We start from the raw sequence: 25,550 nt of genomic DNA on the forward strand, positions 1-25,550 counted from the left end.
CCTCTGGCTCCTGGGGTATGGGAGGAAGTAGAGTGGGCAAACACAGGGGACGCAGGGCATGGTCCCGCGCTCACAGGTGCTAGGGAGGCTCATGCACCACACTGGGAAAAGGCAGGGAAGTCTAGCAGGGCTAGGCTGGAGGTGCTAGGGCTGCTTCTGGCTGAAAGTCATTTTAGGGAAATTTATTGGGTGAGCGAACTCTGGGCCTCCCTCCCCATCTCCCACTACTGAGAAGCCAGGCCTTACTCTATAAAATAGGGGAGAGGGGTGGACAAAGCAGTCACATGCATGGGTTGGGGGCATCTGCAGTGCTTCTCCTCACTCAGCCTTAACTCTGGGTAGGCTCATTTCTCACATGCAGTGTCCAGGGCAGGCCCCACTGTCTCCTGGTGGGACTTGGGGTACTGTATGCCTGTCCAGATTAGAAGGAGACCACTCCCTCCTCCTTGCTCTTCTGTTACCCATGGGTCATGGGCTGGGGCTTGTGGCAGACAGGCAATCTAGGCATCCATGTGTCTGGGGGCTGAGACAGAGGCTGGCAAGGGCGGACTGATGTTGGGATCTTCTCCTAGGAGCTTCGGCTGGGGCATCTCTCTGAGAAGCAGCATGGAGCAGCCTAACAGTAAAGGTTGTAGCCCAGGAAGGACCCCTCAAGGCCCAGAGTGCAGCGGTGCTCCTGGAGTCCAAGCGGGGACCCACAGGGGCCTAGAGTATAACCCGGAGAAGATTCTTCCAGGATCAGACTATGGATTGGGGAATCCTCCAGCCCTTGACCCCAAGCTCCCACATTTATCCCTGCCCCCGGCCCCACCCACACTCTCAGACTTGGGGCAGCCCCGGAAGTCACCCCTGACAGGCAATGATAAGAAGTACCCGCTGATGAAGCAGCGTGGGTACTACTCTGACATCCTCAGCCCTGGAACCTTAGATCAACTTGGAGTGAGTATGGCAGCCATCCCCTACCAAGCCTCAGCCCTTCCTCTGGGCTCCGTTCACCCATCCTTTCATCCTTCTCCCCATCAGTCAGTCCATCTGTTCATTTAGCTGTCTATCAACCTATCTGTCTGTCTTTCTATCCATCTACCCTCTATTCTGCCCTCATCCATCCTTCCATCCATTTTTCTCACCACCCATCCATCTGTCCATTCATTCGACAACTCATTACTGAGCTCCTGCTGTGTGCCAGGCCCTGGATGGAGCCCTGGAGATGCAGCAGGGATGAGACGCCCATGTCCCTATTGTCGTTGTCATGGGGCAGTGGCTTTGGTAGGGATGACCCCCTCCCCTGGCTCTGGTTGGGAAGTTCCACAGAAGAGGTGATATACTGCTGAGATCTAAGAGACAGGATGTAAGAGTGGGGCCTGGGAGCGTGTTCCAGGCAGGGGAGACAACAGGTACAAAGACTTGGGGTCCGTGAGAGAGGGCGCGGCTGTGTGAAGAAGGCTAGAATGTGAGGGAGGAGGCTGGGGGCAGGGGAAAGAGGAGAGGGAGGGAATGACAAGGAGAGAATTCAGAGTCCTGTATGTCCCAAGCAGTCCTAGGCTTTAGGCCAGGGAGGGGCCAAGAAAGACAGGGTGAGGACCCCCTGATATGCATTACACCTGCAGTGCCAGTGGCCCTTGGGAGAGGAAGTACGTACAGAGATACCTGCTGGCCTTGCAGTATCTGCTTCATGGCTCAGCCCCAGGATGCACTGTGGAGTGTTCTCAGAGCAACGAGGGGAGCTGGGCTGGACCAGAATGGGGCGGGGTCAGGATGTCCTGGGTGGCCACACTTGTTGCCCACTGTGGCCTTTGAATGGGAAATTGTGCGTACTCACTGGTTCTGCCCACTCCTGTGCTCCTGGAGTGCTCCCTGGTGGACCTCAAGGGAGGCGCCTGGCCTCATGGTCCCTCCCGGGTCCTGCCTGTCCCTGGGATGTTGACACATACTCAGGGCTCCGCGGTTTGGTTTCAGGAGGTGTGTCGTGGCCCCCGAATGAGCCAGAACCTCCTGCGGCAGGCTGACCTCGACAAGTTCACCCCAAGAGGTCAGTGCTCAGGAGGGCTGTGTGAGTGGGTTCCAGTAGGTATTTCCAAGCAGGCTTTTGGCCTCAGGGAGACAACCTTTTCTTGGCTGTGGGCCTCAGCTTCCTTAACTGTGGAGTGGGGATAATAAGAAACAGGGTGCTTCACAAGCGCCCACTCATGGTGAGTGCTCAGTCAGCCATAGCTGCCGAGTCATTACTGTTAGTGGAGCCGTGACCTTGACACTGAGCTGGGCTGGGCTGGGCTGCCGGGGGTCAGAGCCACAGCTTTCTTTCCCTGGCTGAGGTCAGAAGGGCATATGGGTGTATTTTCTGCCTCCTCTGGAATGTGGGCCCTGAAAAGGCCAGGACTGTCTGAGTTGCTCCCTGCTGTGGCCCCAGCACCTAGAACAGGGCCTGGCTCAGATAGATGCCTGGGAGATCCTTGCTGAAGGAGGAAAGGGGGCTTCTCCTCTCAGGCTCATGGAGAGTCTCAGAGCATGGCTGGGGTGGCGAGGACTGGGACAGGTCTGCAGGGTGTGGGGCCTTCCCCAGTGGCAGAGGGGAGTACAGGGGCTCCAGGAGAAGCCCTGAGTGGTGGTGAGGAACTGCACAGGTGGCCTCCCACCTGGCCAGAGTTTGCCCCTCTCCTCTGGCAGACAGGATGTCCCCTTGGATCAGGCCCAGATGCCCTGTGGCTCCCCCTGTCCACCCCTCCTCCCCACCCCCAGGAAAGACCTGGCTCCTTGCTGTCACCATCCAGACCAGTCCTCTCGGAGCCCACAGGCCTTAGAAAACACCATGAGCATGTACATTTGTGCACTTACCTGAGGGTCTGGCCTATTGTTTCCAACAGTATCACAAGTATCTGTGACCCAGAAAATGGCTACCAACCACAGATCTCAGCACTGAGGGTATTGGGAATGGTGCTCCTGCCACTCATGGCAGGGTGGGCAGGGGGTGATCGGCAGATGGCAGCTCTGCCCACATGAGAAAAAGTAGGCCCCAGCGGCACAGGGTAGTGTCAGTCAGGGCTCTCAGCAGCCAGTTGTGGACATTCACTCTGCTGCCCGAGGGCTGGGGTAGCCTCCCCCGGCGCACGGACACAGCAGGGTCTGGAGGCCAGGTGTGGGTCTCTTCACCCTGGCTCCTTCTTGGCCACTGAGTGGGTCCTGGGGGTGGAGTGGTGTCACGCAGCCTCAAGAACTGGTGATTAGGGCTCTGAAAAGAACCTTCTTGGCAGCCCTGAGATCTGGGCCTTTTTGGTGGGGTCCCTTGACTACTCAGCAACCTGGTGAGAGCAGACTCCAGCTAATAGTGGAGGCTCCACTGAGCCTTGGACACTGCCCAGGCCCCACCTCTGGAGGCCTCTGTGGGACCCCAGATGACACTCCTAAGGTGGGCCCTCCTGCAGCACAACCACCTCTTGGTCCCAGGGAGGCAGTAAGGCCCAAGGAAGGGGTCACCAGGGCCCCTGGGACTCTGGACCCTTCTTCCAACCAGAAAATAGAGGGGACCATCAGGAGACTGCCCAGAGCGCAGCCAGGCCCTGGGAAATGTGGTCATCCCCTCCTGAAGCAAGTGCCCACTCCCCTCTCCCCACCTCTGTGGTCTCGGACTTTGCCTGGGACTTTCTTCTCCATTGACCATCTGGTGTCACGGGCAAACTGAGATGGATGGTCATCCTATCAATGGATCTCTCCCCACCAACTCCCCTTCCCCTAGGTATGGAATGGAAGCCTCTGTATACCCTGCTCATCTAAGTAGGGGCAGTCATTTTGTGATTTGAGGGTCCTGCAGGGCCAGAATGGTGGAGCCACCCACAGTATCCAGGATGCCTCAAGCTGGCAATAGCCTCAGGGAATGAATATCAGACTCTAATATGCTGAGGGGCCTCTGCAGTAGGTGTGGGAGGAGCCCATCCCATTTCATCTTCCTGTCTAGTGGTAACCCTTGCCCTTGTTGAACTCAACACCTGGCTTGAGCAATGGCCCCTGGTGCTGGAGTCATGGGTGGTATGGAAAGGAGTGGTCAAGCATGCTGGCTCTGGACAGGGAGAGCAGGGCCAGGACAGACCTTCTGGAAGCCACCATCCCTCCAGGCTCATAGCCCCAGGGCACCTGGTGCCATACCTTTCTCCCAGCCACTGGCAAGCTCTGAGCTTCCCACACTCCAAAGCATACTGCCTGATAGATGATTTGTTTTATGGGGTGGAGGCTGGTTGTTGGGTGCTGGCCTGAGCCCCAAAGCCCCTGCCCCTGCTTCTACCTGCAGTCGGAACCTTCGAGGTTCCTGAGGACTTCCAGGAGCGCGTGGAGCAGCAGTGCATTGGGTCCACCACCCGGCTGCTCGCCCAGACTGACTTCCCGCTGCAGGCCTATGAGCCCAAGGTGCAGGTGCCTTTCCAGGTGCTGCCAGGCCAGCGTCCTCGCAAGATTGAGATCGAGAGGTACGGCTGGGTGGGCTGTGGGGAGACTGTCCGGGAGATGGCATCCACCTGTCTCAGGGGGTGAGGAACTGCAGATCACCAGGTGACAATCCTCATAGCAGTGCACAAGTGTTTAGATCGAATCTTCTAGCCCTTTGGTGTCTTAATAGGAACAATTTACATGTTTTGGAATTGGGGAAGGTGGTGTTGAGGTCAGTGAATGGGACTGCGGGGCAGGACAGAAGGACAATTGGAGCCCAGGACACCAGCCCCAGCCACCACACGACTTCCTGATGAGTCTCAGAGGGGCGGAGGGCTCCAGAGGGGTCTCTCGGCCACACCCCTGTCCCCACAACCCCGTAAGCCCTTGTGGACACCCATGGAACCACATCACACAAGCCAAGCCATCCTGAGGTCCCGTCCCTGCCCTTGACCAGGAGGAAACAGCAGTACCTGAGCCTGGACATTGAGCAGTTGCTGTTCAGCCAGGGCATCGACTCCAACAAGCTCATGCCTAGGCACCTGGACCCCCAGCACCCCCAAACCATCGAGCAGGGCCATGACCCACTCTTCCCCATCTACCTCCCACTGAAGGTGAGCCGGGCTTCCACAGATGGTTGAGGGACAGGGAGCAGAGGTGCAGGACCCCAGTGGAAGCTCAGGAGTCAGATCTGAAAGGGGATTCCCACACCAGTCACCAGCACTCTCTTGTCAAACAGGGCAGGTCACCAATAGGAACCCATCCCAGGCACTTTGAGCATCTTAGATGCAGCAGGAGGGGCCCCCAGCCCCCCGGAATGCTGAGTCTTTGCTTCTTCCCTGGGTAGACTGTATGCCTGGCCTTGGCCTCCATGCCACCCATGGGCAATCTAGATGTGGCCCAGCTGGACTGTGGAGTAGTCCTCCTTGACCAGGGCCCACCTCAGGGTAGAGAGCTGCTTCTGGGCTCACTGAAACGGGAAGAGCAGGGATGGAAGAGGGAATCAGTGCCACCCCCTCGGGGTATGAATCAGGAAATGAATCCAGGGAGGAGAAAGAGGGAGCATGGTCTGGCTCTGGCGTTCACCCACCTCCCCTCCCTTCCTCTCTGCGGCCCTGAGTGTCTCTCGCCTGGTGGTCCCTGTAAGGAGGTAAAGCTGAGTCTAGCTAAGGGCTGCCTCCTAACAGCCCCGAATCTCATCATTTCCAAGTTGTAGTAGGGTCCCCAGAAAAACCCAAGGGCCACCTCTTCCCTTGAGCCTGAGCTAGGTGGCCCTGGGCAGTGGGAGAAAGAACCTACCGCCTGCTCTGGGTCCCTGGACACCCTTCTGCCTGAGCCTCAGGTGGCTTGGCTGGATGGGGATCCAGGGTTTCAAACACCCAACCAGATGCTGTGCACCCCTGGGAGCAGCAGTGGAGTGGGTCAGCCCCTAGCCCCCAGTGGAGAGGGTCAACCCCCAGTCCCAGCCTGCTGCTCTCTCACCTGGGGAGGGGATTACTTAGGCGCCCCATCCTTTGGCACACCCAGTCCCACCTGGGCCCCACTAGAGGAGCTGCTTCCTCCCAACGTTGGTCTGCTTTCTTCCAGGTATTTGACAATGAGGACTTTGACTGCCGGACTCCCAGAGAGTGGATCAACATGGGTTTGGAGCCAGGGTCTCTGGACAGGAAACCTGTCCCAGGAAAAGCCCTCCTGCCCACTGATGACTTCCTGGGGCATGGTGAGCAAGGCCAGTCTGGAGTGAGGGCACTATCTCATTCCAGTAGCAGCCCTGTCACAGATTCTGGGCTCCCCTGGGACCTGGCAGCCACCGAAGGCGAGGGGTCTTTCAAGACCTCTCAGCTGGGAGACAGGCCTAGGAGCTGGCCTCACAGAGGCAGGAAATGCAGGGACCAGGGCTGGAAAAGGGACAGCTGGATAGTGCCTAGTGTTTTGAAAAATGTTTGATTTATTGGTAGTAAAATGTGTACATGCTCATTGGGAATGTTGAAACATGCACGAGGGGCACAGTTCCACTCTCCATCCCTCCACCCAGAAGCCCCATTGTTGCAGCTCTAACCGTGGCCCCTCAGCTTTCACTTCTGTGTGCACAACACATACCATCACACACTTGCTCACAAACACACATCCCCATCGTCACACACATTGACAAACACACTCACTGTCACGCACACCCCCAACAACCACTCTCATGTACACTTTTTCACCACACAGAAACACACTCGCCTACTGTCACCCATCAACAACCACTGTCACACCTCACCATGCCCACTTGATGCCACACAGGTTTGCCTTGTCTTAGCCTTGCCTGTATCTGCCCAGGGAGTGCCCCTGGCTGCTCCTTTGGCCTCAGGCCTGCCCCAGTGGCTGTGAAGGTTCTCCCGTTTCCTGCTGTGGAAAGCAATGCCAGGTGGGCATCCATGGCTGCTGTCTTGGCCTGCACGGCTGGGTCTCGATGCAGCATCCTAGGAAGGTCTGGGTCATCATTTGGGAAGTTGGAGGTGGCTGTTCCCCTGTGCAGGGCTGAAGGCTGCTCTGCTCCCCACCTGGTGGGTGGACAAGATGCTGTGAGTGGGAAGTGGACCCAGTAGGCCAGCTCCAGGTGGGAAGCAGGATTGTAAGAGCCATGACTGGTTTTAAGACTGCACAACCAGTCCATTGAGCAGGCTGTAAATTTATGTTTCATTTTATAAACACATTAATGCTGGAATCAATTTCTCTGAACTAGACAAGAAGCCCAGAATGTTCTCTTTACTTTGGACTTAATTACAAAAATAATTTAACTCAATTGTTCCCAGATCACCAATTCCTGGTGATAAAACCAGAAGGTTTGGGACTGCATTAACCTTAAATGCACCAAGTACCAGGCTCCACCGAGGTGCTCTGCTGGGAGACTGGGGTGGTGGCATGGGTGGGAGGACGGGTGAGCAGGGAGGGGCTCTGCCGGGGACCTCTTGTTTTCTGCTGGGAGCTTCCAGTGACATATTTTCATCTGAGTTGAGCAGAGATAAGGCCAGCATTTTCAGAAAGGGAACCTACTAGGAAGGGAAGGGAAAAGCAAAACAGAGAAGCAAAATAGGTGAGCTATAGGCCTTCTTTATCCATTCTTTACTCATCTAGCTGGTGTCAACAGGTGGGGAGCATTTCCTGAGAATTCCAGCCCTTCCTTCCTCAACCCAGTCTGTAGAACTCAAACAAAACAAAACAAAACAAAACAAAACAAAAAAACAGGGGGCCAAGCGTGGTGGCTCATGCCTGTAATCCCAGTACTTTAGGAAGCTGAGGTGGGCAGATTGTGAGGTCAGGAGTTCAAGACCAGCCTGAACAACATGGTGAAACCCAGTCGCTACTAAAAATACAAAAATTAGCTGGCCATGGTGGCGTGCACCTGTAATCCCACCTACTTGGGAGGCTGAGGCAGAGAATTGCTTGAACCTGGGAGGCGGAGGTTGCAGTAAGTGGAGATTGTACCACTGCACTCCAGCATGGGCAACAGAGCGAGACTCCATCTCAAAAAAACAAAAACAAACAAAACAAAACAAAACAAACAGCTTTTATCTCGGCTCACTGCAACCTCCATGTCCCAGGTTTAAACAATTTTTGTGCCTCAGCCTCCCAGGTAGCTGGGACTTCGGGCACACACCACTACTCCCAGCTAATTTTTTGTATTTTTGTGGAGACGGGGTTTCACCATGTTGCCCAAGGTAGTCTCGAACTCCTGAGTGCAATCCGCCCACCTCTGCCTCCCAGAGTGCAGGGATTATAGGCTTGAACCACCGCGCCTGGCCTCAGTTTGTTTTTAAGCCACTATGCATTGTGGCTGCTCTACTGGGCACCATGTGTGTGCATCTTCCTTCTGCAAAAATTTATCGAACACCTGCAAGGTACTAGTTTTCATTCTAGGCCCAGGGACACAGCTGTGACTGAGACGGGACAAAGTCGCTCCTGCCCTTAGTGAGCTGACACTAGTGTGAGCAGGTCAGCTGTGAACCAGGAGCTGATGCGTAAGTAGTGTGACTTTCGGCACTGTGAGGGATAGAATGGGGTAACAAGTCAGAGAGTGCCTGGGACAGGGGTGCTATTTTAGGCACAGAGGCTTCTTCTTGGTGAAGGGAACAACCAGCAATGAGGTAACCTGAGTGGAGAGAGTTCCAAGCCGAGGGCACAACCAGTGCAGAGGCTCTGCCATGGGAACAAGGTTGAAACTCACGGCAATAGCCAGATATCCAGTGTGGCTGGAGAGAAATGTGTGAGGGGCAGCGGCAGGAGGTAAGCTAGAGAAGTGGGCACAGGCTTTCAGCCCAGGGAACCAGTGGGAGGCCCATCCTGACCAAAGAGCGGCTCCTGCCCTGTCCTGCCCTGCCATGCCCTGTTCTCAGATGAGGGGCCCAGGGACTGAGCAGCCAGGGGCAGCCTGTGAGGAGGGCTTCACCCTGGTCTTGGTCACCTTGAAGGGGGTCCAACTCATTCATGACCTTTACAAATGGGTTCTCAGCAGGTCTCCCTTAACTTGGGGCTTTCGTGCTGCCTGTCCCAGCCTCCTATTGGCCTGTGTTTCTCTCTGCCCTGGTGCAGGTTGTGCTGAGCACCAGGGCAGAGAAGCCTGGTCTTTCTGGCTCTCCTGCAGCCTGGGTTCCTCAGAGGCCAGCTCGGCTGGGAGGAAGCAGGGTCCTGGCTCTGCTGGAGCAGATGGGGGCATCTCGGCGGGAGAGACGCCAGACTGGTGATCTCTGAGACCCATTCCCAGCGCTGCTGCCAGCACTCAGAGGCCCCTTCCTGCCCCCATGGCAGGTGGCACTGGTGGGGTTTCCTCTCCTGTTTCAGAGGACCCCAAGAGTCAGAAGCTGAAGTACGAATGGTGCGAGGTCGGCGTCCTGGACTACGATGAGGAGAAGAAGCTATACCTGGTGCACAAGACAGACGAGAAAGGCCTGGTGCGAGATGAGATGGGGAGGCCCATCCTGAATGCAGGGGTCACCCCTGAAGGTACGAGCTGCTGCTGCTGCCCCAGGCAGACCCCCAGCTTGGGCCTGACCGGCCCATGACTGAGGCCAACCCCACCCAGGGCACTGCCAGATCAGTTCTGGATTCTACTTTGCTCTGTTTGCCCAACGCACTGACTGGTAAGGACCAGAGGACTCATCACTCAAGAGACCCCAGAAAGGACAAGTGGCCATTATTTGGCATGTCAGCTCTGAGCCCAAGTCTCATCAATAAGTAATGCCTGCCCTGGGTGTGGGATCAAGGGATGGGCACTTGAACAGCCATGCCTGTATAACTGCTTGTCTAAATACTTTCTTTTCTTTTTTATTTTTATTTTTGAGACGGAATCTGGCTCTGTCACCCAGGTTGAAGGGCGGTGGTGCAATCTTGGCTCACTGTAACCTCTTCCTCCCGGGTTCAAGCGACTCTTGTGCCTCAGTCTCCCAAGTAGCTGGGATTACAAGCGCCCACCACCACACCCGGCTACTTTTTTGTATTTTTAGTAAAGACAGGGTTTTACCATGGTGGCCAGGTTGGTCTCGAACTCCTGGCCTCAAGAAATCCTCCCCCCTCGGCCTCCCAAAGTGCTGGGATTACAGGCGTCAGCCACCGCATCCCAGCCTTGTCTATGTGCTTTCACATCCGTCCATGATACCTTGCGAGATGGGCTGGGCAGGGAGTGTCGTCATGCCCATTTCACAGATGCAACAGGGGGTCAGAAGAGGGAAACAATTTGTTCAGGGCCACAGGGCATCCGCGGCACAGCCGGCTGGAACTTAGTGCTTCAGCCCAGAAGCCTGACTGTGTGTCCCCTTCTCCCTCCCACCTGGCCCCCAGGAAGGCCACCCCTTCAGGTCTGTCAGTACTGGGTGCCACGGATCCAGCTTCTCTTCTGTGCTGAGGACCCTTGTGTGTTCGCACAACGTGTGGTCCAGGCCAACGCCCTGCGCAAGAACACGGAGGCGCTGCTGCTCTACAACCTGTATGTGGACTGCATGCCCTCTGACGGCCAGCGTGTCATCAGTGAACAGAGCCTGAGCAAGATCAAGCAGTGGGCCCTGAGCACGCCTCGGATGCGCAAAGGCCCCTCGTGAGTCCCCGCTCGGCCTTCCCCATTCTGGGCATCTCCTTCTCCAGGGAACCTTCCCCTAGGACGTTGGTGCTACTCTAGGGTGGAGCTCCCTCAGGGCTCGTCTGTTTGAGACTGTCCTGCCTATTGCCCTGTGGACTTGTTGGGGCCCCAAACAACTTTTTGTCCATCTCCAGATCCCTCATTATCCATATGCACTCTTGGATTCTTATTTTATTCAAAGGGTTACAATTGACTACTTTTTAAAAATTTCGATGCTCAAATTGTCCCAGATGTGTCCAGTGGGAGACTTTTCAAGTTAATTCCTATGTCGTTTTACCATGTTTCCATTATTCTTCAAAACCCTTGGATGATGGTTTATTAGCAACGTGCCCCTAAGATAACTTTACTTTCTGGCACAGCAAGAATTTCCAGGCTCATTGTGTATTTTCCCAGGTCCAGTCCTGAAACCAGCTGTTTCTCCAAGGAAGCTCCTTTTATTATTTTAGTTTATTTTTTGAGACAAGTTCTTACTCTGTCACCCAGGCTGGAGTGCCCAGAGTGCAGTGGGGCCATCTTGGCTCATGGTAGCCTCAGTTTCCTGTGCTCAAGCAAGCCTCCCACCTCAGACTCCTGAGTAGCTGGGACTTAGGCATGTACCACAACCTCTGGTTAATTCTGTTTATTTTTTGTAGAGACAGATATCCCTGTGTTGCCTAGGCTGGTCTTGAATGCCTAGGCTCAAGTAAATCTCCCACCTTGGCTTCACAAAGTGTTAGGATTATAGGCGTGAGCCATCATGCCTGGCTGGAAGTTCCTTTTAGTTGAGGAATGATATTTAGAAGCCAAGATCTGGACATTAGATGTGCTCATTGCTACTGGGATATCATTATTTTGAGACTTCCATAGCAGACAGATCTGGGAAATATATATACAGATGGTCCCCAATTTATGATAGTTTGACTTACCATTTTTCTTTCTTTCTTTCTATTTATTTATTTATTTATTTTGAAACGGAGTTTGATTCTTGTCTCCCAGGCTAGAGTACAGTGGCTCGATCTTGGATCGCTGCAACCTCTGCCTCCTGGGTTCAAGAGATTCCCTGCCTCAGCCTCCTAGGTAGCTGGGATTAAAGGCACCCGCCACCATGCCTGGCTAATTTTTGTATTTTTAGTAGGGACGAGGTTTCACCATTTTGGCCAAGCTGGTCTCGAGCTCCTGACCTCAGGTAATCCCCAGTCTCAGCCTCCCAAAGGGATTACAGGTGTGAACCACCACACCCAGCCGACTTATCATTTTTCAACTTTATGATGGTGTGAAAGTGATATGCATTCAGTAGAAACTGTACTTCAAGCATCCATGCAACTGATCTTTTTTTCATTTTCAGTACAGTATTCATTTCAAGAGATTTTAAACACTTTATTATAAAATAGACTTTGTGTTACATAATTTTGCCCAACTGTAGGCTAATGTGAGTGATCTGAGCACATTTAAGGTAGATTAGGCTAAACTATGGTGTTCAGTAGCTTAGGTGTATCAAGTGCATTTTAAACTTATGACAGGTTTACTTGGAATGTAGCCCCACTGTAAGTAGTGGAACATCTGTATATTTACAGTCATGCATCACTTAATGATGGGGACGTGTTCTGAGAAATGTGTCATTAGGTGATTTCATCGTTGTGCAAACATCATAGTGTGTACTGACACAGACCTTGATGATATAGCTGGCTGCACACCCAGGATATATGGTACAGCCTAGTGCTCCTAGGCCACAAAACTATACAGGGTGTGATTACTGAATATTGCAGGCAACTGTAACACAATGGCAAATATTCGTGTATCTAAACATAGAAAAGGTACAGTAAAAATACAGTATACAAGATAAAACATCTATGTAGGGCACTTACCATGAATGGACTTTGCAGGGCTGGAAGTTGCTCTGGTTGAGTCAGTGAGTGAGTGGTGAGTGAATGTGAAGACCTAGGATATTATTATACACTACTGTGGACTTTATAAATACTATATACACTTAGGCTACACTAAATTTATTTTAACATTTTCTTTCTTCAATAATAAATTAACCCAACACACCTTAGGACCAGGCATGATAGCTTAGGTCTGTAATCCCAGCACTTTGGGAGGCCAAGGTGGGTGGATTGATTGAGGCCAGGAGTTCAAGACTAGCCTGGCCAACATGGCAAAACGCCATCTCTACTTAAAAAAATACAAAAATTAGCTGAGCATGGTGGCACATGACTATAATACCAGCTACTTGGGAGGCTGAGGCACCAGAGTTGCTTGAACCTGGGAGGCAGAGGTTGCAGTGAGCTGAGATGGCTCCACTGCACTCCAGCATGGGTGACAGAGTGGGACTGTCTCAAAATTAATTAATTAATTAATTAATTTTAGCTTACTTTAACTTTTCTATTTTATAAACTTTTAATTAAAAAAAACTTTTTGACTCTTTTGTATTAACATATTTTCTTTAAGGTTGGACACGGTGGCTCATGCCTGTAATCCCAGCACTTTGGGAGGCAGAGGCGGGTGGATCACTTGAGGTCAGGAGTTCGAGACCAGCCTGTCCAATATAGTGAAGCCCTGTCTCTACTAAAAATACAAAAATTAGCCAGGTGTGGTCGTGGGTGCCTGTAATCCCAGCTACCTAGGAGGCTGGGGCAGAAGAATCTCTTAAACCCTGGAGGTGGAAGTTACAGTGAGACAAGATCGCACCACTGCACTCCAGCCTGGGGGACAGAGTGAGACTCCGTTTCAAAAATATATATATATACATATTTTTTTTTCTTAAATCCTTATTCTATAAGCTTTTAAAAAATGTGGTTTTGTTTGTTTGTTTGTTTTTTGCTTTTTAAACATTTTTGTTAAAAACAAAGACACAAGAACACACATTAGCTCAGGCCTGCACAGGGCCTGGGTCATCAATATCACTATCTTCCAGCTCTACATCTTATCCCACTAGAAGGTCTTCAGGGACAGTAATGAGACAGTAATCTTCAGGGACAGATGACACATGGAGCTGTCATCTCCTATGATTATGGGATACTTTCTGAAGGACCTGCCTGAGGCTGTTTTACAGTTAACTTAAAAAAAAAAAAGGTAGAAGGAATACACTCTAAAATAACAATTAAAAAGTATAGTATAGTATAGTATGGTATAGTAAATAAACCAGTAACACAGTCATTTATTATCATTATCACTTATGTTCTATACATAACTGTATGAGCTATGCTTTTATATGACTGGCTGCAGTAGGTTTGTTTACACTAGCATCACCGCAAACACTTGAGTAATTTGTTGTGTTTTGACATTACGATGGCTATGATGTCACTAAGCAATGGGAATTTTTCAGCTCCATTATAATCTTATGGAACCACCATCATATATGCAATTTGTAACCAAAATGTCATTATGTAGCACATGACTGTTTGTATACTACTCAAAATAGCTATTACTCAAAAAGCTATACTCAGAGATCTGTTACTCTCCACCTCCACATCCTGTCCACATTCCCCATCTTTTCCATTGTGTTCCTACCACATGCCCACAGGTAACCAATATTGATAGTTTCTGGTTTATCCTTTCTGTGTTTTTTATTGCACAAATGAGTAGAAACATGTATATTTCAGATATATGTATGTTTTCTTATACTCCCCACTTTCTTAGGTGAAGGGTAGCATGCTACAGATGTTCTTTTGCACATTCAATTGTCTTGGCATCCTTGTTAAAAATCATTTGATGGCCGGGCGTGGTGGCTCACGCCTGTAATCCCAGCACTTTGGGAGGCCGAGGTGGGCGGATCACAAGGTCAGGAGATCGAGACCATGGTGAAACCCCGTCTCTACTAAAAATAGAAAAAAATTAGCCGGGCGCAGGGGCGGGCACCTGTAGTCCCAGCTACTCGGGAGGCTGAGGCAGGAGAATGGCGTGAACCCGGGAGGCGGAGCTTGCAGTGAGCCGAGATTGCGCCACTGCACTCCAGCCTGGGCGACAGAGCGAGACTCCGTCTCAAAAAAAAAAAAAAAAAAAAAATCATTTGACTGGCCGGGCGTGGTGGCTCACAGTTGTAATCCTATCACTTTGGGAAGCAGAGGCGGGCAGATCACCTGAGGTCAGGAGTTCGAGACCAGCCTGGCCAACATAGTAAAACCCCGTCTCTACTAAAAATACAAAAATTAGCTTGGCGTGGTGCACACACCTGTAGCCCCAGCTACTCAGGAGGCTGAGGCACAAGAATCGTTTGAACCCAGGAGGCGGAGGTTGCAGTGACCCGAGATGGTGCTGCTGCACTCCAGCCTGGGTGATAGAGGGAGACTCTGTCTCAAAAAAAAGAAAAAAAGAAAGAAAGAAAGAAATTGGTCTATTTTAAACTTTCTACTTCTAATGGAGTCATTTTCATATACATTGTTTCTCTAGAAAATTATCCATCTTATATCCGTTTTGAAATACATTTGCATAGAATTCTGCAAAGTTGTTTTTTATTTTCAATTTTTTTTTCTGGTTCAATGTTTACTCCTCATTACCTATTATTTTGTAAAGTTATGCTCTCTTCCTGTTTTTGCTTTATTAAGTTACTTAGTAGTTTGTTCAGTTTTTTTTTTTTTGTTTTTTGAGACGGAGTCTCGCTCTGTCGCCCAGGCTGGAGTGCAGTGGCGCGATCTCGGCTCATTGCAAGCTCCGCCTCCTGGGTTCACGCCATTCTCCTGCCTCAGCCTCCTGAGTAGCTGGGACTACAGGCGCCCGCCACCGCGCCCGGCTAATTTTTTGTATTTTTAGTAGAGACGGGGTTTCACCGTGGTCTCGATCTCCTGACCTTGTGATCCGCCCGCCTCGGCCTCCCAAAGTGCTGGGATTACAGGCGTGAGCCACCGCGCCCGGCCATTTGTTCAGTTTGTTGTTGTTGTTGTTGTTGTTTGTGTTTTTTTTTTTCGAGACGGAATTTCGCTCTTGTTACCCAGGCTGGAGTGCAATGGCGCAATCTCGGCTCACTGCAACCTCCACCTCCCGGGTTCAAGAGATTCTCCTGCCTCAACCTCCTGAGTAGCTGGGATTACAGGTACCCGCCACCACACCTCGCCAATTTTTTGTAGTTTTAGTAGAGATGGAGTTTCACCATATTGGCCAGGCTGGTCTCAAACTCCTGACCTCAGGTGATCCACCTGCTTTGGCCTCCCAAAGTGCTGGGATTACAGGTGTGAACCACTGCACCAGGCCCGGTTTGTTAATTTAAAAAAGAGGATTTAGGTTTATTAATGTAATTGCTTTTCTATATCTCTTTTTTGAATTTCTACTTTTATCTTTATTTCCTTCCTTGTGCCATCTTTGGGCTTACCTGTTCTGTTGAATAGTTCGTGTGTTGGGTGTATGTGTGTGTGTGTATGTGTGTGTGTGTGCCTGCATGTATTAGGAATTTAATTCATTTCATTCTTATTGACAAATGTGTTTAAGGCTATGAACTTTCTTCTGATAATTGCTTTAAAAGTAGTCCACAAAGGGGCTGGGCACGGTGGCTCACGCCTGTAATCCCAGCACTTTGGGAGGCCGAGGCAGGTGGATCACGAGGTCAAGAGACCATTCTGGCTAACATGGTGAAACCCCGTCTCTACTAAAAATGCAAAATTATCTGGGCATGGTGGCAGGCGCCTGTAGTCCCAGCTACTTGGGAGGCTGAGGCAGGAGAATTGCTTGAACCCAGGAGGCAGAGGTTGCAGTGAGCTGAGATTGCGCCACTACACTCCAGTCTGGTGACAGAGCCACACTCCGTCTCAAAAAAAAAAAAAGGTAGTCCACAAATTCTGAAACCTAGTATTTCTTTTTTTTTTTTTTTCCCCTTGACACTCAACTCCACCTCCTGGGTTCAAGCGATTCTCATGCCTTAGTCTCCCTGAGTAGCTGGAATTACAGGTGTGTGCTACCACACTTGGCTAATTTTTGTATATTTAGTAGAGATGGGGTTTTCCCATGTTGGCCAGGTTGGTTTTGAACTCCTGACCTCAGGTGATCTGCCTGTGTCAGCCTCCCAAAGTGCTGGGATTACAGGTATGAGCCACCACACCTGACCCTTTTTCCTTTTTTTTTGTTTTTTCGAGGTGGAGTTTTGTTCTTGTTGCCCAGGCTGGAGTTCAATGGCACAATCTCGGCTCACCGCAACCTCCGTCTCCTGGGTTCAAGCGATTCTCCTGCCTCAGCCTCCCGAGTAGCTGGGATTATAGGCATGTGCCACCACACCTGACTAATTTTGTATTTTTAGTAGAGACGGGGTTTCTCCATGTTGGTCAGGTGGGTCTCGAACTCCTGACCTCAAGTGATCTGCCCGCCTTGGCCTCCGAAAGTGCTGGGATTACAGGCATGAGCCACTGTGCCCAGCTCCCTTTTCCCATTTTTTAAATGGGATTATTCATTTTTTCTTTGTTCAATTGCTTAAGTTCCTTATGGATTCTGGATATTAGACCTTTGTCAGATGCATAGTTTGTGAATATTTTCTCCAATTCTGCAGGTTGTCTGTCTACTTTGTTGATAGTTTCTTTTGCTGTGTAAAAGCTCTTTAATTAGGTCCCACTCTTCAATTTTTGTTTTTGTTGCAATTGCTTTTGAGGACTTAGTCATAAATTCTTTCCCAAGGCCAATGTCCAGAATGGTGATTCCTAGGTTTTCTTCTAGGATTCTTATGGTTTGAGGTCTGACATTTAAATATTTAATCCTGGCTGAACGAGATGGCTGACACCTGTAATCTCAGCACTTTAGGAGGTTGAGCCAGGTGGATGGTTTGAGCTCAGGAGTTCAAGATCAGCCTGGACAACATGGTGAAACCTCATCTCTACCAAAAACCACAAAAAAATTAGCTAGGCATGGTGGGGCGCACCTGTTGTCCTAGCTCCTTGGGAGGCTGAGGTGGGAGGATCACTTGAACCTAGGAAGTGGAGATTGCAGTGAGACGCGCTGGTACCACTGCACTCCAACCTGGGTGACAGAGCGAGATGCTGTCTCAGAAAAAGAAAGAAAGAAAGAAAGAAAGAAAGAAAGAAAGAAAGAAAGAAAGAAAGAAAGAAAGAAAGAAAGAAAGAAAGAAAGAAAGGAAGGAAGGAAGGAAGGAAGGAAGGAAGGAAGGAAGGAAGGAAGGAAGGAAGGAAGGAAAGAAAGAAACAACTTAAATCTTTAATCCATCTTGAGTTAATTTTTGTTTATGGTGAAAGGTAAGGGTCCAGTTTCAATCTTCTGCATATGGCTAGCCAGCTATCCCAGCACCATTTATTGAATAGGAAGTGCTTTCCTATCGGGGGAACCAGCCCCCAGTATTTCAACATAGGTTCTTTTCTATTTTCCCTAAGTGTCAGCCAGTCTGAGAAATAAAGAGAAAGAGTACAAAGAAAGAAATTTTACAGCTCAACCTCCAGGAATGACATCACATATCGGCAGGTTCTGTGATGTCCCTTGAGCCACAAAACCAGCAAGTTTTTATTAGGGATTTCAAAAGGGGAGGGGGGTATGAACAGGGAGTAAGTCACAAAAATCACATGCTTGAAAGGGCAATAAAAGATCACAAGGGCAGAGAGGCAGAGCAAGATCACAAGGCCAGGGTGAAATTAGAATTACTGAGGAGGTTCCATGTCCTGCTGGGCATGCATTGTCATTGATAAACATCTTAACAGGAAACAGGGTTCAAGAGCAGACAACCAGTCTGACTAGAATTCGCCAGGCTGGAATTTCCTAATCCTAGCAAGCCTGAGGGCACTGCCGGAGACCAGGGCGTATTTTATCCCTTATCTTCAACTGCTTAAAGCAGACACTCCCAGAGCAGCTGTCCACAGACCTCCCCTGGGAATGCATTCCTTTCCCAGGGTTATTCCTTGCTGGGAAAGGAATTCAGTGATATTTCTCCTATTTGCTTTCTGCAGTAAGAAAAATATGACTCTGTTCTGCTTGGCTCCGCTGGCAGTCAGACCTTATGGTTATCTCTCTTGTTCCCTGAAAATCGCTGTTATCCTGTTCCTTTTCAGGGTGCCCAGATTTCATATTGTTCGAACACACATGTTTTACAAGCAATTTGTACAGATAATGCAATCATCACAGGGTCCTGAGGCTTCATACATCCTCAGCTTACGAAGATGATGGGATTAAGAGATTAAAGTAAAGACAGGCATAGGAAATTATAAGAGTATTGACTGAGGAAGTGATAAATGTCCATGAAATCTTCATAATTTATGTTCAGAGATTGCAGTAAAGACAGACATAAGAAATTATAAAAGTATTAATTTGGGGAACTAATAAATGTCCATGAAATCTTCACAATTTATGTTCTTCTGCCCTGGCTTCACCCATTCCCTCTGTTCGGGGTCCCTGACTTGCCGCAACACATTCCCCATTGCCTATTTTTGTCAACTTTGTTGAAGATCAGATGGCTATAGGTGTGTGGCTTTATTTCTGGGCTCTCTATTCTGTTACATTGGCCTATGTGTCTGTTTTTGTAACATACTGTTTTGTAACCAAAACAGTATGGTGTTTTGGTTACTGTAGCCTTGTAGTACAGTTTGAAGATAAGGCGATGCCTCCAGCTTTGTTCTTTTTGCTTAGGTTTGCTTTGGCTATGCAGGCTCTTTTTAGGTTTCATATGAATTTTCAGCTAATTTTTTCCTAGTTCTGTGAAAAATGACTTGGTAGTTTGATGGGAATCTGTAGATTGCTTTAGACAGTGTGGCCATATTAACAGTATTGATTCTTCCAGTCCATCAGCACGGAGTGTTTTTCCATTTGTTTGTGTCATCTCTGATTTCTTTTAGCAGTGTTTTGTGGTTCTTCTACAGATCTTTTACCTCCTTGGTTAAAGGTATTCCTAGGTATTTTTTTTGTGGCAATTGTAAATGGGATTGTGTTCTTGATTTGGCTCTTACCTTGAACATTATTGGTGTGTGGCAATGCTCCTGATTTTTGTACATTGATTTTGTTTCCCGAAACTTTACTGAAGTTGTTTATCAGTTCCAGGAGGCTTTTGGTGGAGTTCTAATGCTTTTGGATCTGCATTTTACTTTGTTTGATATCAACATAGCAACCTGAAATTTTATTGTTTCCATTTGCCTGATAAATCCCTCTATTTTGAGCCTTTCTGAACTAATTCATTTTAGATCAATTTCTTACTTTCAGCATATAGTCTGAGTTTTATTTGTGACCCAAATTTAAAATATTTTTCCTGTAATAAGTTAAGCCCATTCACATTTATTGGTATGGCTAATAGGTTTGACCTCAACTCAGTCATATTACTTCATGTTATAATCATTATGTGTATTGTAATACAATGCTGTGTTTCTTTCTCTACATGATATGTTTTCTTAGTTCTTCTATTTTAAAAATTTCTTTTGGTGTCTAGGAAGGGTTGTACCTTTATTTTAGTGGTTTTTATTTTGTTGTTGTTGTTTTTTGAGATGGAGTCTCGCTGTGTCACCCAGGCTGGAGTGCAGTGGCGCAATCTTAGCTCACTGCAAGCTGCACCTCCCGGGTTCACACCATTCTCCTGCCTCAGCCTCCCAAGTAGCTGGGACTACCGGCGCCTGCCACCATGCCTGGCTAATATTTTGTATTTTTAGTAGAGACAGAGTTTCACTGTGTTAGCCAGGATGGTCTTGATTTCCTGACCTCATGATCCGCCCACCTTGTCCTCCCAAAGTGCTGGGATTACGGGCGTGAGCCACTGTGCTCGCCCTAGTGGTTTCTTTTATAGTCTCCATTATCCCCTGCTTTCCTACTTAACCCTTTAGTATCTGGCCTGTTTCATTGTTGTTTGTTTTGTTTTGAGACAGGGTCTTGCTCTGTCACCCATACCACAGTGCAGTAGCACAATCATAGCTCACTTCAGCCTTGACCTTCTGTGCTCAAGCTATCCTCATACTTCAGCCTCCTGAGTAGCTGGGACCACAGGTGTGAGCTACCACGCTTGGTAAATTTTTGTATTTTTGTAGAGACGGGGTCTCCCTTTGTTGCCCAGGCTGGTCTCAAACTCTTGGGCTCAAGCAATCTGCTCACCTCAGCCTCCCAAAGTGTTGGGATTATAGGAGTGAGTCACCATGCTCAGCTCTACTTAATTAATTAATTAATCTATTTATTTATTTTTGAGACGGAGTCTCGTTCTGTCACCCAGGATGGAGTGTAATGGTGCCATCTCTGCTCACTGCAACCTCTGCCTCCCGGGCTCAAGCTATTCTCCTGCCTCAGACTCCTGAGTAGCTGGGATTACAGGAGCCTACCACCATGCCTGGCTATTTTTTGTATTTTTAGTAAAGAAGGTCATCATGTTGGCCAGGCTGTTTTCGAACTCCTGACCTCAAATGATCCACCTGCCTCGGCCTCCCAAAGTGCTGGGATTACAGGCATGAGCCTCCATGCCCATACTCTACTTCATATTTTAACCGTTAAAATATTATTACTTTCCTCCACACTCATCTCCACCTTTTAGTCTTCAACTTACAATAAACTCTATTAAACGTATCAGTCTTTTTTCCTGAAGTCTCCCACCATCTCTTGGTTATATAAAGTTCCTTTTCTAGTAGATTCCTCATGAAGGGCTCAAGGGTATAGAGTTCCTTGAGTTCTCACACATTTAAAACATGAAGGACAGCTTGATCAGATATAAAATTCTTAGTTCACAGCTTTTATTCTATGAGTTTTAAAAAAATACTCCACTTTGGTTGCCTTGCCTGTGTGTTGCTTTTAAGAAGTCTGAGGCCAGGCCGGGCGCGGTGGCTCAAGCCTGTAATCCCAGCACTTTGGGAGGCCGAGATGGGCGGATCACGAAGTCAGGAGATCGAGACCATCCTGGCTAACACGGTGAAACCCCGTCTCTACTAAAAAAATACAAAAAACTAGCCAGGCGAGGTGGCAGCTACTCGGGAGGCTGAGACAGGAGAATCGCTTGAACCTGGGAGGTGGAGCTTGCATTGAACAAAGATTGCACCACCGCACTCCAGCCTGGGTGACAGAGCCAGACTCCGTCTAAAAAAAAAATTCCCTTGAATTGCAGTTTTAAATCTTGGTTCTGTTCCATTCTTTTGTTTTTCTTCATCAAAGATTCCATTATGTATCTATATCTTTATATATATATATGTATCTTTTTATATATTGCTGCTTCTTTGCCTATCTTTTAATTCAACCAGTTTCTGGCCCTTTTTAGTTATTTCTTTCTAATTTTATTTATTTTTTAAATTTTTATTTTCTTTCTTTTACTTCCTTTATTTTCTCTCATTTTTATTCTTTTGGTTATATCCTGCCTTTCTTCAGTTTACTTCATTATGCTTTGATTTGACTCTATTTTCTCTTGGGCACCTTCCTCCCCAAGATAATTTTATTTTCTACTTTTTCCTTGAGCTTAAGGAAGTCTCTTTTCTTACCGACATTTGTCCATTTATATGTTTTATTTTTGAATTTCTGATTCAAGGTGGTTTTTCAGATGCCCAAACACTTGTTTAAGGCTATTTAGCTGAAGTGTTGTGTTACAGTTTTCTTCTGCTTGGTCCTTGTTTATTTTTTTTAAGGGTGATGGGAATTTTATCAGTTAAGATGCTCTCATCTTCTCAAACGTACAAACAAAGCTAAAAGATGCTCTCTTTTTCTTATAGAAGCAAATGTAGTCAGCTTTCACCTGTTCATTTCAGGATTTGGAGTGATTTGCAAGCTTTCTAGTTCAAAGGCGCCCTCCTCTGTCAGTATTGCACACTAGTTTTTTTTTTTTTTTTTTTTAGAATGCCGTGTTCGTGTGTGTGTGTGTGTGTGTGTGTGTGTGTGTGTGTGTGTACATATGTGCTGGGGAGAGGGATGTGGGTCCTCCAACGTTTTTGTCCTCTTATCTTGCAGAACTCAAAATTTCACTTTTGCTTCTTTTCCCTTACCCTCCAGTCTGCAAAGGACCCCTTTCCTTCTACCTCCTGTCCCGTAAGTCATGCCTTTCAAAGAATACTGCCTTGAATTGCATGTCCTTAAGTCCCTTCCTTGTAGTAAGTGCTCTGATTTACCTGGGATTTTTTCCAGTATTTTTACAGTTAGGGTCACTTTCTCTTTTTTTGAGATACGGTCTCTCTCTTTCACTCAGGCTGGAGTGCCGTGGCGCAATCACAGCTAACTGCAACCTCAAACTCTTGGGCTCAAGTAATCCTCCTGCCTCAGCCTCCCTGGTAGCTGGGACTACAGGCATGTGCCACCACACCCGCTATTTTTTTAATTTTTTGTAGAGATGGGGGTCTCACTTTGTTGCCCAGGCTGGTCTCGAATTCCTGGGCTCAATTCATCCACCCACATCGGCCTCCCAAAGTGCTGTGATTACAGGCATTAGCCACTGTGCGCAGCCGGGGTTACTTTCTCTTTCTGGTGGGATTTTATTTTATTTTATTTATTTATTTATTTATTTATTTATTTATTTATTTATTGAGATGAAGTCTTCCTCTGTCACCCAGCCTGGAGTGCAGTGGTGCGATCTCGTCTTACTGCAACCTCTGCCGTCTCTGTTCAAATGATTCTCCTGCCTCAGCCTCTCGAGTAGCTGGGACTACAGTCGCTCACCACCACGCCTGGCTAATTTTTGTATTTTTAGTAGAGACAGGGTTTCACCATGTTGGCCAGGCTGTTCTTGAACTCCTGACCTCAGGTGATCCACCTACCTCAGCCTCCCAAAGTGCTGGGATTACAGGCGTGAGCCACTGCGCCCAACCTCTGGTAGGATTTTAGATCTATCTTGGGGTTACCACTATTTCCCTTTTCTGCAGTTTTTCTTAGACTACCCTTGTTCTCTGTGAAAACTTGTAGCAAGAGTGTGAGAGAGAGCTCACTGGAGATAGATGTTTATGTATTTAATTTAAAGATAATTTGAAATCTAGGCATTCTGCTTATTCTAGTTGTGCTAAAGGTGTGGGTTTTGGTAATGTTAGCTTTTTCTTCTTTCCTTCCTTCCTTCTTTCCTTCCCTCCCTTCCTTCCTTCCTAGGGTGTGTTGGGAAATTTGAATCAATGTAGCCACCTTACCTTGGCTGTCCAGAATTCTGTTTCTTGAATTTTATTCAGTTTATAATGTTTTTGGCTTTAAGTATAAAAGATGCTGATCTCAGATTGGCTTAGACAGTAGGGAAGTGCATTCCTGTACCTGTAGCAGGAAAACCAATGCAGGCCACCCCAAGGTTGGTGCATCAGGGCTCTGTCTGCAGTGTATGCTGGCTTCATCTTCAGGCGAGATGGCAGCAGCAGTTTCATGACCACAACAAGGGTTGTCTTCAATTGGATTCCCTAGAAGCAGACCCTGATTTGGGGATTCTTGTGCAAGTGATTGATGAAATCCTCTCAGGAGAAATCTACAAGGAAGTGAAGGAAGCAGGGGGTATAATAGAAGAAGCAGCTGGTGAAATATGGTTTGAGAAGTCTAGTTCCTGTGGGAAACTCTGGAGCAAGCATGGCACCACCGAATTTGTCCTGGAGGGAGCCAGAACAAGAGGGCTTGACTTTTTTTTTTTTTTTTTTTGAGACAGGGTCTTGCTCTGTCCCCCAGGCTAGAGTGCAGTGGAGCAATCTTAGCTCACTGCAGAGGGCTTGACTTTCATATCTCTGCATCAGTGGTTGATCATAATTGGGACATGCTCCCACTCCTAAACCAACTGCAGTCGGGGTAAGTTCCACCACGATTGGCTTGGACTAGCTGAGATGTACCCCTGGAGCTGGGGCTGTAGTCATCTTCCCCTGAGTCAAGTGAGGAAGGATGGAATTCTAGAACAAAACTGAGGAAGAAGGGAGGGAGTGGATGTCAGGCCAGCAAGCAGCCATGTATGGAAGTACCCGTCTTGTGTCAGGCACTGGGGACATAGCAGTGAACATTTCCAGCAAACAGCCTGCACCCTGGGGACTCTCCGCCTGGCCAGAAAGACAGACAATGAAAACTCTGGGTGATTTAGGGTTCTGATAAGTGCTGTGAAGACCAAGTGAGAGAAGGGAATAGAGGTGTCTCAGAAGGGCTTCTTTATATTAGGCGGTCAGGGAAAGCCTTCCTCATAGTGGTGATAACATTTGAGTTGAGGTTTAAAAAAATAAGGGAAGAAGAGGATTCTGGCAGAAGGAACAGCAGTCCTGAGGCTGAGGTAGGGACAAGTTTGTGGTACTTGAGGAGCAGGACAGGGTTACTGTGGCTGGGATGCAGAGAGAGAGATGTTGGTCGGAGAGGCTGGACCACATGCAGGGGCAGAGATGCGGCCACAGGCTGACAGTCTGTGCAAGCCATGGGTGGTGGTGAGCAGAGGAGTGGCTTGATCATTTACATATTTAAGATATCTTTTTCCAAGTCCAGTGGAGAATGAGTTGTAAGGGGGCAAGAATAGAAGCAGGGAGATCAACGAGGAGATTAATGCCATAATCAGGGCCAGAGACCATGACGGTGGCTTGAACCAGAATAGTAGCTGAGTAGCAGGGGAGAAAGAGATATATTTGAGGTTTCCTCAGAGGTGGAGCCAATGAGAGCTGCTAATGGACTAAATGCAAGCTCACCCCAGATCTAGGGATTTCCAATCTCAAAGCCCAATTTCAGGATCAGGTGCAGGGGTCACCCACCCTCGGGCCCGGTCATGGTGTTGCACATCCAGTAGCGGGAAGAGACCAGGGACCCCCTCCCTAGGGCTTTGATTAGCAGGGTGTGTGCACTGCTGTTCAGAGACAAGGAGGCTAGTGGGGGTTGGGGGCAAGCAAGTGACGGTCATAGACAGAAATGAAGAGCTTGCTTTCCGACGTGCTAGTTCTGACATGTTGTGAGGCTTCCAGTGTCAGTGTTGAGTGGGCTGGTGGATAAATGAGGGGAGAGAACTGCAGATAGGTGTGAGGGTTCTGGCTGAATAGAATAGGTGGTGTTCAGAGTCCAAGGCTAGAGGAGTTCACCTGGTGGGAGGTGTAGCTGGGGAAGACGAGAGGTCTCAGGACCCCTGGCACAGGCAGTGTTTAGAAGTCAGGGAGGTGAGGAAGATCCAGGGGAAGGGTGTCCCAGAAGCTCCACGAGGACAGCGGTGCAGCAGAGTAGGAGGGAGCCACTGTGCCAAGTCTCTGAGAGTCCAGTGAGATGAGGC

At 48.7% G+C, this 25,550-nt stretch overlaps 1 protein-coding gene across 1 annotated transcript in view; it reads left to right on the plus strand.

Moving 5' to 3' along the window:
* Positions 1–404: 404 nt before the first annotated feature.
* DNAH1 (dynein axonemal heavy chain 1) overlaps positions 405–25,550 on the plus strand; it is an 82,199-nt gene continuing 57,053 nt past the window's right edge. The window contains exons 1-7 of the mRNA XM_015130758.3: positions 405–939; positions 1,957–2,029; positions 4,280–4,454; positions 4,871–5,027; positions 6,001–6,133; positions 9,238–9,399; positions 10,234–10,486. Of these exons, the coding sequence (XP_014986244.2) occupies positions 511–939; positions 1,957–2,029; positions 4,280–4,454; positions 4,871–5,027; positions 6,001–6,133; positions 9,238–9,399; positions 10,234–10,486 (1,382 nt within the window). The 5' untranslated portion in view covers positions 405–510. The remainder of the gene's footprint in view (positions 940–1,956; positions 2,030–4,279; positions 4,455–4,870; positions 5,028–6,000; positions 6,134–9,237; positions 9,400–10,233; positions 10,487–25,550) is intronic.

The sequence above is a fragment of the Macaca mulatta genome, chromosome 2 (genome assembly GCF_049350105.2).
Source record: "Macaca mulatta isolate MMU2019108-1 chromosome 2, T2T-MMU8v2.0, whole genome shotgun sequence".
Taxonomy (NCBI): domain Eukaryota; kingdom Metazoa; phylum Chordata; class Mammalia; order Primates; family Cercopithecidae; genus Macaca; species Macaca mulatta.